The sequence below is a fragment of the Gallinula chloropus genome, assembly GCF_964237585.1.
Source record: "Gallinula chloropus genome assembly, chromosome: 9".
In the NCBI taxonomy this organism is placed as follows: domain Eukaryota; kingdom Metazoa; phylum Chordata; class Aves; order Gruiformes; family Rallidae; genus Gallinula; species Gallinula chloropus.
In genome coordinates, this window is record NC_140094.1 from 10,200,818 (window position 1) to 10,213,203 (window position 12,386).

The following is a 12,386-nucleotide window of genomic DNA, read 5'->3' on the forward strand; positions in this document are numbered from 1 at the left end:
AAGTCTTAATCTTTCTAAACAAACAATATTGATAAGAAATTATATATTTCAGTGGAGACAGAACCTTACTGGGAAGATTAACATTAGGTTTTTGCTTTACTTATTTCCTTACAATCTTATTCCAGAGCTTGACATGTCTCCATTCCAAAGCAGCCAAGGATTTTTAGGGGCTGATATCATCAGTGAAAGAAGATGATGATCCACAAAACTTGTGCTGAGGCTTAGTAACAAGGTGGCAAAAGTTTAAAATTTAAACAGCTTTCATTCTTTCTTTGATTTTCACACTAAATTATTTCCTTATCTGATTGAAAGTTATTTCTTGTGGTGGTGTCTGCTTCATTTTGTGCATCTTGAACATTAGATACTAAATCTTTCTACATCAAAGGAAAAAAAGCATGTATCTTCAAATTGATCTCTTATGTGTTTGGGTCTTTATAGCTGAATTGAGCTGGAAAAATGTACTTTATCCTTACAGGCTGTAAAATTAGTGTCTAAGGTGTAGTGGTTACCAGCAAGACACAGGAGCAAAAAGTGGAGACTTGTCTTAAATCTCTTAACTCTTCTGAAAATTTCAGTCATGATGTTCTCATTGTTTTTTTAATTTTTTTTTCCATTTAATTTCTGTTGTGTGGCAAAAACATTGGCCATACAAGTAGATATGTATTTAATATAGTATTCTTATCTTCTAGGGCAAGTAATAAAACTCATCAAAAGAATGACCTTTGTATCACATATCCATCTGACTAATAATTTTCCCTGGTGTACACCCTAATTTTGTCTAATTTTAACAAACAAATAGACTTGGGAGGTCTTTCCTGAAATTATCTTGAAGTCCTTTGATGATTTCTTGGTCTGTTAAGAGGAAGTTGTATTTTCAACCTACAGATTGACAATTACTGTTGAAATAACAATTTTAATATCCAGAAATGTGTTTATTGTTGGTCAGTGTGAAGGGTTTGTAGTAATCTGAATATATAGATATATAACAGGTTGCTTTTTAAATGTAGACAATGCTTCTAATATGGGGTAGCAAAAATCACTTTGATAATTATGTGTAGGATTGGCTTCTTTAGGAGAAGAGATAAGAAATAATTTGTAATCCTTTTAAAATTATATGAATCATAGAATGCCAGGCTGGAAAGAACCTCAAGGAACATCTGGTCCAACCTTTCTTGGCAAAAGCTTCGTCTAGACAAGATGGCCCAGCATCCTCTCCAGCCAAATCTTAAGTGTCCAGTGTTGGGGAATCCATAACTTCCCTGGGGACATGTTGCAATGGCTTATTGTTCTCATTGTGGAAAACCTTCTTCTTGTGTCCACTCAGAATCTCCCCAGGAGCAACTTGTGCATAATATTTGAAGTCTTGCCTGTTTCTTTTAAAGATGGTGTCAAGTTGTAGAGCTAATGCTGCTCTGCCTGGGTGTTTCTGTCTGAGTGTTTGGCTTTGCAGAATTACCTTTTGTTCAGTGGAGTTATTGGCACATAGACAGAGCCCCAGAGAGTGCTACTTTCCAGTGCCTCTTACTATTCAAATTGAGTTCAGGCCCATGTCTCTCTATTGACCAGCAGTATGTGGAAATGCTTTTTCAAAAGAGAAGTATTATTCTGCAGTTAGGAGCAAAGCTTTTAGATGACAAATTTAAGAAAAAGTAATATTACATCTCATACTGTATCCCTTGTTAGGCTTGACTTTTCAAGCATGAGTAGCTTGCTTTGCAGTTTTCTGCACTGATCTCCTTAATCTCAACAGGACTATGCACAAGTAAAACAGATCTTTATAGTAGCAGCTGTTAAATGTGTATGACTTTTTGCCTTAAGTTATAAAATCTATAATGGTGATTTAACTCCTGACTGAAGAAGAAAAGACTGAAGAAAAGGCTTTGCTCCCAAGTATGGTGTTAGATGTAGTGTTATACACTATATAGCAAAATATGTGAGATTTTTAATAAGGTGTTTTTCATAAATGTAGACACTCCCCTAGACAGTGAGAATTCAGCGTTTTCTTTTGTATAGAGATCAGGTGACACACCACAGTCTGAAAGAAGCCGTTTTCTGATCAAGTTAGTATGTTTAAAAATTCCTGTAGACATTTTGAACTCCAACTTCTCTTAAAAATCAACCAATAAAATAAAAATAAGGGACATCAAACTGCCTACTGGAGTGCATGTGTGTTTGTGTGGCAGACTGCATACTCTGTAGACTAGATTGTTGTTTGGGAGATGACTATTCAAACTTGCCTGCAGTGCTTTTTAGTGCTTCATTCCTCAAGCTAGCGGAAAATACAAGAGCGGTGGTTTGTCTCACCTTCCTGCTTGAGCAGTTTTTTCTTACCTGTGTTTCCTTTCTCTTTGCAAATTATTGTACCACAAAAGGAAATGTGAAGTAAAATGTGTTATAATGACAGCTTTTTTTTCAAGGACTGAATGGGACAAACCCAATCTTAAAATGGGAGGTGAATTTAGAAGCTTAATTTTGAAGTGGCTTTTCTAACTTCATTCAAGTAATTAACATATATAATTATACGTTTAAGATCTGTGATCTCAAGTAGCATGTGTACATTTCAGTGGATTGAACAATAAGGAAATTTAAGAATGGTGTATCAGCATAATTAGAATTTTTCCATTGACATGTCATGTGGTATTTTGGAACTAGTTGTGTTAGATCTTCATCTAATGTTATTCAGAAAATACATTAACAGTAATTTACTACTCATCATCATATTATGCCAAAAAGTGTCCAAGAATTTAATCTCTGGATGTTTTTGCCAGCAGTTGTTTCTAAGTATTCCTAAATTAAATAGACTCATCAGGGCTGGACACTGTTCTGTGCTTGGTCATACAGTTCAGCAATTAAAGTGCTCAGGTTGTACAGCTAACACATTTTCATTATTACTGACAGATTTTTTTGATTTTTAGTATATTGTTGTTGCCAGACACTAGTATAATTCATGTATTTCTGCCTTCAAATGCAAACAAAAGAGCAGAGAGCTTTAAGTTTTCTTTATGTCACTAAGTGTACTGTAATGTGTGCTAAGAAAAGAGTGAGTCTATCTGAAGTAAGATTGGTAAGTTGATTTCTCTGGTTCACATTACACTGTGAAAAGAAGCTGTTCACCTCCCACTCTAAATCTTTTTCCTTTTACCAGCTGGAGAAGATCAGAATAAAGTGGACCCATCCCTTTTCTCAGTCCCTAGTGGTGTGATGATCCAGCATTTGTTTTTCATTCAAACCACATGTTGAATAAGTGAAAAAGAGGAAATACGTGCTGGTCATAGGTCAGGTGCAAGACAGAGTTTATACACATTTATTTTCTTTGTAGCATCTGCTATCTTGCATTTAGAGCCGTTGAATGTTGTTCTGCTTCCAGTTATTTTAGGGCAGGTTTTCTTAAATAGTGACATTTCGGGTTTTGGCATATCCTGCTGGCCAGACATTCAGCCTTCAGAGCTGTAGAAACAGCCTGATTGTGCAGATGATATCTCTGCAGCAAGCTGGCTCTTCAGAGTTGAAACTCCCTCATGATCTCATAGGGTGGAAGCCTACTCTCTTTGTCTCTGGCCTCAAATAAAGAAGACTAAACCAAAAAAGAACCTGGAAAAGTTTTAGGGTGTTAGTGGGAGCTGGGGTTAAGAACTTCTCTTTTTGTTACTGCTCAGACACAAAGGGGAGAACAAGGAGAAAAGAGCACAAATACACTGCAACCTACACATGCAATTTTAATTTTTAAGCAGGTATAGAGTATGAGCTTAAAGCTTTCAGTTTTCTTGTAGTAAGCTGCACGTGCATTTAATTTGTACTCTACTAGAAGTACTGCAATGCTCATTGCTTACCATTGAAGGAGAATCAGGAAAAGTGACTATATATCAATATCAGATTTATTTGTTTTCTTTATTACTCAAACACTTCTGGTAGTGTTTTTATAGCATTGAGTAAATTATGAATGATATCCTGTTGGTTATAAATTTAAAGGCAATAATTTCAAATTGTCTTAAATGTGCCAGCCAGCCAAGACTATGCATTTACAGCAGCTATTTTGCAGATTTATAACTAATGATTTTTTCTATAGTTTTTCTTATCACTACAATTTAAGTTCTGTTTCCTTCAACTTGCTGGCATTATAAAATATATTAGGATTAGAAGTAATAGCTTACTATGTGATAGATTAAATTTTACAAGATTCAAGTTACAGAAAAGGATTGTCCCAAATAGGTATAAGAAGAGGTAGGAGACCATTAAAAAGGAAAAAAAAAGAACATCTTCACAATAAGAGTTATTAAGCATTGCACGAGCTTGCCAACAGAGGCTGTGCAGTCATTAAAGGTTTTTAAAACTTGACTGGACAAGGCCCTGAGCAACATGATCTAACTTTGAAGTTTGCCCTGCTAACTGGGCTGGAGGTTGGACTAGATGACCTTTGGAGGGCTCTTGCAATCTAAATTTTTCTAAATTTAAACTACCAAAAATAAGTCTGAGCTGTACAAAGAGTTAGATGTATTAGAAGGGAAAGAAGTCCTCATGTCCTTTCTGTTCCTCAGAGTTATAAACACGCCTTTGAAAATACAGAGTGAACGCAATGGGAACCGAGAGTCTGAGTATCAAATGTCACTCCAGAGACTCGAGTGCACAGATTATGCACAAATACTTTAACAGATACTTTAAATGAACAGTGAGTCATTTTTGAATCTGATTTTTGTAATTAGAATAATTTCAGCTTTTTTTAGCTTGATGATCATGTCTTTAGTCTCATTTAATATGACAGCAGGTGATTTATTTTGGTTTTTTGTTTTGCTTTACTTTTTCCAACTTCTGTTAGGAATAGGAGGCCTGCAAGATTTTGTGCTGAAGTCTGCAACTTTGTCAACATCACCAGCTTGTCCACCATTTACACCTCTCAACTTTGAAGCCACGCCAATCGTGAGGGTAGCTGTTGAACCAAAACATCCAAGTAAGTTTAAAGGAGAATGGGAATACTAACACAAATTCAGTGTGGTAGCAATGCACCTTCCCTGCCATAGTGATTTGGCTAGTTCCTCATGTATCCAGTGTAGCAGAGACTGATTTAGTATAAAACAAATACATGTGTTGCCTAGAGTGTCATACTTTTGTTGCCTTTGTAAACTGCTCTGGCAGGCTAGCTCATGTCTGAGTAGGCGGGGAGATACAGAAGGCCTTCGTGTGCCTACTGTGGTCAGGCTGAGCTCTTCCACAAGTAAGACTGTACATGATCGTAAAGGTTCATTATACTAACCTTCACAGTAAAGGAATATGCTTGAGTTTTTAGCTTCTGCTGATACTCTTTTATGCTGTATCACTAAGCTCATGGTACAGATTTGCACTACTGCCCTTCTAATTGATCCCTCCTCCCTGTAACCATGGAGTAGTATACCTATGGCTATATCAGTATTTCTGCCCAATTTCCATTTGTTGTCGTAGTCATAGTAGAACAAAAGTAATTTGCTTCCTTTTCAGTTACAAAATCCTCTAAAGCAGAATTACAGCACCTACTTGTCCTGTGTGTTTGTATAACAGATAATCATGCATTTGTTAAATCAGTTTTGAAAATATTAGAAATTACTTGTTCTACTGAGAATAGCGTTAAGTTGAAAAAGTTTAAGAAATGTAATTCTAGAACTACTGACCAATTTTTTGGTTACTTTCTTTTTTACCTTAAGAAAATGAGTCTGTATCTTTCTTATACCATTGCCTAATTTCTTTTCCTTCTGAATTTATGGTTTAACTAAATTCATTAAAATAACAGGTAGCTACAGTTGAAAAAGTTTCCTGAAAATCACCTGCTGCTTGCAATAACAGGAAGACAAACAAAATGTAGCCATTTCAGGCTCATCTTGAAATCAATTGTCTGGTGAACTGGATGTTGTCTTGTGGTGGCCCTGGGACATTATCACACGCAGGTGCCTTGGATTTCCACAGCAAACCTGCTTCAAACTGCATCCTTTTATTTGGAAAAATGACTCAAATACAAATTATTTCCCTGTATACTTCAGAAAATTACTGCATGTCTTCACATTCATGTCAAAATCTTTGTGTATGGTTACAGTAAGATTTAAAAAAAAATAAAAGTCTTATCTCTCTCAGTGGGCTTAAATGCAGAAGACAAGGATGAAAGGCTGTGTACAGCTGTATTGACCATGTGAACTAACAGTGGGGTTTTTTCACTTTTTGTCTATTTTTATGTCTGGTTTTCAAGGGTACTTTTCTATTACACCCTTACAAGATTAGCATCAAATATGCAATATCATATTTCTTTTACTAGTCTCCAAGAGAATGATGAGTTTAATGTCACTCTTCTTTCTGATTATGAATATGCATTCCTAGAAAGCCTGTGGGTATTCTCTACCCCATATGTAAAATAAGAAAAATGAATCATAATTAATTCTTTTCAATTGTATTAATTATGAAAGGCTGCTGACATGAGGTGCTTATCTAGCTTTGATGCAATCTAGCCAAATTTGACTCAGCTGTGGCTGTTCATTCTTCATTGATTTTATGATAACTCTTTTAAACACCTTCATATTAGGGACAGTGGTGTTTTGTTTTACAGAGAAGCTCTCACACATTCCCAGTTTTTCCCCTTTTTAGGTTGTAATAGTGTTAAAGCTTTTCACTGATTGCCAGCTAGCTTAAATCCTTCCTGTCCTTCATTCACTCTTATGCCTTCTAATGAATCCATATGGAATCATTTTTGGTTTTATTTTAGTGAAGTTGTTATTTATGTCTTTGGAGCATTTTAAGCATTAGCAGTTTACAGGTTGCTGCACTTAGCCATGAAATCTTGCAAATACAATTATTTACTGAAAAATTACTTTAAACAGTTGTAATAAATAAGGTTTTATCTCTTGATAATTTGTGACAATGAGGAGTGACTTTTTAATCATTTCATATTGATAACAGATTGATCTCCTCGTTCTCTCTTTCCCCCCTTCCCACTACTGCACTTGACTAGTCTTAAACGGGAGGCCGAGGTTTTTTGTTGGTTGTGAGCTGTATCTGTAGTCAGTTGTCTATGGGAAGCAAGGTAACATAGTCATGAGAGTTTTACAATAGGTTTAGTGTAACAAGCTATGTAATTCAAAAAAGTGCAATGCATTCAACTGTGTACCATGGTTATGATTGTGTAATGGAAATTTTATCATCAGTACATAAATTCTTGGTGACAAAATATGGGTATGGCTTACATCTTCAATTGCTGCTTTTAAACCATTTGAGTATTCCTAAAGTACTTACTTGTGTTTAGACTTCCATAAAAATGAGTGTTGCAATTTCACTTTTAAGTATATCCTACTTCAAGTATTCCTTCTTCAGTATTTCTTTGTTAATAATACTTTATTTTGCCAGGTGATATGCCTCAGCTGGTTAGAGGAATGAAGCTTTTAAACCAAGCTGATCCATGTGTCCAGGTTTTAATCCAGGAGACAGGAGAGCATGTGCTGGTGACAGCAGGAGAAGTTCATCTTCAGCGTTGCTTGGATGACCTGAAAGAAAGGTTAGAGGGGCAGGGAGGAAGAAATATTTTTAGTTCAGTAGGTTTCTGTTGTTTTTCTTTGTCAGATGCATATCTTTGATTTATATTCTGGTAAAGTAGAAGCTTAATCCACCAACAAATTTTACCATCAGATCGTAAACATACCTTTTTGTAGCTATGAAATTACCAGCAGTTGGTGAGAAGCCACTAGCTCGTCACTTTTATACATCTTACACACCTCTTGGGCACTTTATAGAAATGATAAATTGCAGTGGGTTCAGAAGCCCAATTAAGAATGCAATGTACCATTTGTACAAAGTAAAAACTGTGAGGGGAATAATTTCTGATGAATGAACTTTCAAAAGCTAGAAAGCAACACGACCAAAACTGTATGTGCATGCTCTATCCTGTTCTTTGCTCTTCACATTGATTATTTTTTTTAAAGTTAGTATCTTCTCTGATTCATGAGTGCTATTTTCTTGAAGTATGAAGGCATACATTTAGTATCTTCTAATGTTTCTTCAAGTGCTAGAACAGTTGTCTGACAGTCCTTTCTTATAACTTCATTTACTAAAAATTTTGCATACATCCATCCTCATGAATTTACTGTCATTTTATTTCTAAATCAAAATGGAAACCTCTTGATGGATGATTGTATGTCTGTCTTACTGTACCCATGTTCATTCCAGTTAGTATTAGACAGCAGTGTCTTCTTAGGGAAGTTAGACTGAATCATTTGTAAAACTGGATGTATGTTTTAATGGTTATTAAAGCTTAGTGCAATGCATTTTTACTGCTTTTAAAAACATGGTATTTATTGATACACATCACTTGAATGGAACATGTTAAATAGAGCATAACTGGTTGTACCAGCTGCAGTTTGCATAGCAAGATGGATGAATGCCTTTATTATTGGCATTGGTCAAAATCTGTGGGGAGAAAAAGCTATATGGTGGGGAAATAGGGTTATAGTGAGCTGCTGGCAGCAGTCTTTATATTTAGATTCCAGCCCTTTTATTTTGTAAACATAATTTTGTCTCTTTTCTGAGGTGTCATCTAATTTGGCTTTAACTGTAAGCTGTCAGGTGTGTCCATGTGGTGTCACTTACTAGTATCCCTCAAGGAAACATTCAGTGTGCCAAACCACCAAAGCATGTCAACCCGTTGTGCTTGTAGCATCAGACGCAGAAACACCTGAGGGCACAGGCTACCAGGGCTCCAGCCTTTGACCCACTTGGCCTTGACATATGGCTCATGATGCCTTTCTTCCTCCTTGTATACCAGCTCAGAAAAGGAGTTGGGAACAGGTGTGTGTTTCCTAGCTCATGCTCTTTCTAGCCATCTCTGTGGACTTAGTATATCGTAGCTGTTGTCCCATACATACTAGCTCGTGAGACAAGAATGTTCCCTTCCTTTTGTCCCCATTTCGTGGAGGGAAAAGTCAAGATCCCTGTCTTGCACTGTTCCTCTTGGATTGCAGTTCTGACAGCAGGAAACTTGCTTCAGTTAACTATTAAAGTGTGAAGAGAAAAAGTTGCTTTCTGAAATGTTACGTTTTCTAGCTCTTTACGTGTTTTTGTACAAATTTTTAAGTGTACGTGGTTTGGAATGGCAATTAATGAACTAGGGATTGAGACAGTGTATATTGTGAGCTCTCACAATGTGGCCCACAAGGTTTTCCACAAAAAATACTGGGAAAGGTTATTAGAAGTGCATAAGTCACAGTTAAAAGTAGTGGGGAAAGACTCTGATCTTAGCATCTTCTTAATTGTATCAACTGGGATTTGAAGTGTTGCCATTTTTTGAATAATTACAGAAACTGAGGAGGTTCTGCTAAGTCAAAAATACACTGAATTGACTTTGCTAAGATTTTAGTCAAACTTTTTCAAAGGCAAATATTTAATTTTAGCTTTCCAGTGTGCATTTATGAAATTATGTTCCAAGTGATACTTATTGTCAGAGATCTGAAGAGACATAGAAACAAACAAAAGATCAGTCATCCATGTTTATTTAGATGATTAACTGTGGATGTTCTGCCTAATTTCCCTAAATTTATTATTTTTTCTTCCTTATTAGCTCCTTTTGAAAAGAGTAATAAATTGGACCTTTTAACTTTGAATATTTTCTGTATTTTACAATAGGAATTTTTAGAACTCTTTGTTCAAAGAGCATTGCAAATACTAAGCATGAGGGGATTGAATTACCCTGTTCAAAATAAGAAACAAAGAGAATGAAGATGGTGGTGGTAGCATGGGGGTTTTTTGTTTGTTTATTTAGTATAACACAAGTGCATGAAAGATTGCAAAAAGCATAGACCTCCTGGGTTTGAGTCCCATGGAAATAAAATTAAATTTGCTTTTTCTCTGCAATGTTTTTAACACTGCCAACATTTATGAGAACTTAAGAAATTTGGTTAGTCCTTTTGTCATTTAAGGAACCTGCTCAGATCTTATGAGTGGTTAAAAACAATAGACAGCTCTTGATTTTTGAGTCAGTCAGATAAATATAATAGATCATTCTTCCTTTTTTCTTGCCATTACTCACGTGTGATATGACTAAAATGTTTCAAATGACTTTAAAGCATCACTTTATTGTAACAGTTTTGCGATATAGTGGTTATCAGGCCAAAGGAGAAAATTATTTCTGTTAAATTTAATGCTGGTTGCCTGAATAAAGGAATGCTGCACTTCCATTTCCTGCATAATAACCTTTGGCAGTTTTATTAATGCTTAGTTGCATGAAAAATCCAGACACAATCCTAGTTTAAGGGGTTTTTTTCTTCGAGTTGCATTTTTGCTTGGAGTTCAGACTAATAGCTTCTAAAATAATCTGCTTTAGAGCAGTTTTGGATGCAGTGAGTTACACTTTGTATGAAAGCATAGTGAAAAGTTTAGTGGAAGTTTAATAGTTGCTTTGGAGCTCCTAGGTCCACGTAGTCCACAGCACGAAAGACAGAGACTTTGGTTGTTTCTCAAGATTCATGACATAGATTAAAACTGATGGGTTACTTTGTGCTGTGTTGGCTTGGATATCAGTTCCTAGATTTCAGGTGATGGTTATTGTGGCTGTTTTATTGCAGACAGCTATTCAGCTGCTATCTTTCAGCTGCAGGTACTACAAATCAGAGCTGAGGCTTGATGCAGAGGATTGGCTGTTGTAAAAGAAATTACAGCCAAATATTTTAGCTTTAGAATGAGAGAGTGTTGAAGTATGAGCATTCCTGAATGCATTGTATTAGCCTCAAAGATGTCGATGCAATCATGTAAGTAATTCATCCTTTAAGTCATGCATACTGGAATATGATTTTCATTAATTTTTAACATCATCTGTGGCAGCATAAAAATGTAACTACATCTCCTTCACACAGATCAGTGACTTACCCAAAAATGAACTTTCACTTTGAAGAATAAAATAGTTCTATATAAATGTAATTAGCAGGAATTTAGTATAAATAAAGGAAAATAATATCTAAGCCTAAATATTTTTATTTCCAGACAGGTTTTCTTTGCTGTGTAGGGTTATTTCCTTACCAAATGAAAAGAAAAATGAAAGCTTTTAAGGGTGAATCTTTCAACTCTTAACTCAAAATAATTCCTTGAAAAGCTGCTATTATTCTTGCAAAGCAGGTTAATAGTTACTTAAGCAGGCTGAACTGTGTTGGTAAGGGTTTGGGGTTTTTGTCCTTTTAGTATTGAAAAAGACCAAAATCTTCACCTACTGTCTCATGTTTTGTTTCACTTTATGCTTTCTGTGGTCCTTTAAAGGCAAAAACGGAATTTACCTGGTCTAATTAGTGCAGAACTGAGATTTGTTCACAGCATTAAAAATGTGTTTGTTTTCTTGTCTTGTCCTGTTTTCTTCCATTATCTTTGAGCATCTTCTGATATAAATTCTTCTAACAAACTGAAGAGTGTTTAATGATTTGAAATAATAGGGGTTTCTGATATGAAATTGATGCTTTAATTTTTATTTGTAGTTAATCATCAATTTCATTATGTCCCATAGTTTCTTTTGTTTATGTCTTTATTTTCTCTAAAGCTGTACTCATGTAAGTAACTTCATTTTTAAAATTGTCAATTAATTTTCATTGAAGCAACCGTATGACATAAACATACTTGAGGTCTAAAAAGGGGGAGGGATTGTGTTTTGCTTTATAGCAGAGAAAAGGCTGCTACTCAATGACAGGTCTATACATGGAATAAACGCCTGTTATAATTCTATATATGGGTGCTCTCCGAGCTCCCCTAGCTCAGAGAGTGTATTTGATCTGAACCCACAAAATTTAGAACCTTGTGGTTCTACACTCCTTTATGGGAGGCTGTTCAGTTTACCCAGTGGTTTATCTTTTCAAAGCATCTCACTGTAAGAGCAGCTGTGTACTAGTTCAGAAAGGTTGTCTGTCTTGCTCAGTATCGTGTCTCCTGCAGTGTGGCCTAGAGCAGATATTGGAGTAAAAGCAGAGTAACCATAATGCTTTCCTGGGCCTCATTCATTTTCAGTTCAGGTCCTGTTATGGTTTGGTTCTGAGTTAATCCTGAGGAGCCTTCCCCCTTCCTCACTACTTGGTAGACCTCTGTCTTATCCTAGAAGCATCTGAAGGTTACAAATACTTCAATACCTTTGACCATCCTTATTCTCATTTTCTTCTGTTTCTATTGTTTCTTGTTTGAAGGGAGAGAACAACAGCACATAGTTGCCAAGATATGGGTGAACCAGTGATTTATGCAGAGGCACAGCAATGCTTTTATTGTTTTTCAGTTCCCTTCTAAACCTTCCTGAACACATAAGAGGCAAAGCTGCTTTTTTGAACTATATAACACTTTAAAAAGTTTGAGATTAATTGTATTATTTTAGTAATCTGTTTTGCAGTTAGATTTCTTCATGAACATAAGTAAGGCCATTG

At 35.7% G+C, this 12,386-nt stretch overlaps 1 protein-coding gene across 1 annotated transcript in view; it reads left to right on the plus strand.

Moving 5' to 3' along the window:
• The window catches only part of EFL1 (elongation factor like GTPase 1), a gene marked incomplete at its 5' end in the record, with an annotated part of 70,292 nt that overhangs the window by 40,201 nt on the left and 17,705 nt on the right, over positions 1-12,386 (plus strand). Inside the window, 2 exons of the mRNA XM_084268073.1 lie at positions 4,814-4,945; positions 7,357-7,504. Of these exons, the coding sequence (XP_084124199.1) occupies positions 4,814-4,945; positions 7,357-7,504 (280 nt within the window). The remainder of the gene's footprint in view (positions 1-4,813; positions 4,946-7,356; positions 7,505-12,386) is intronic.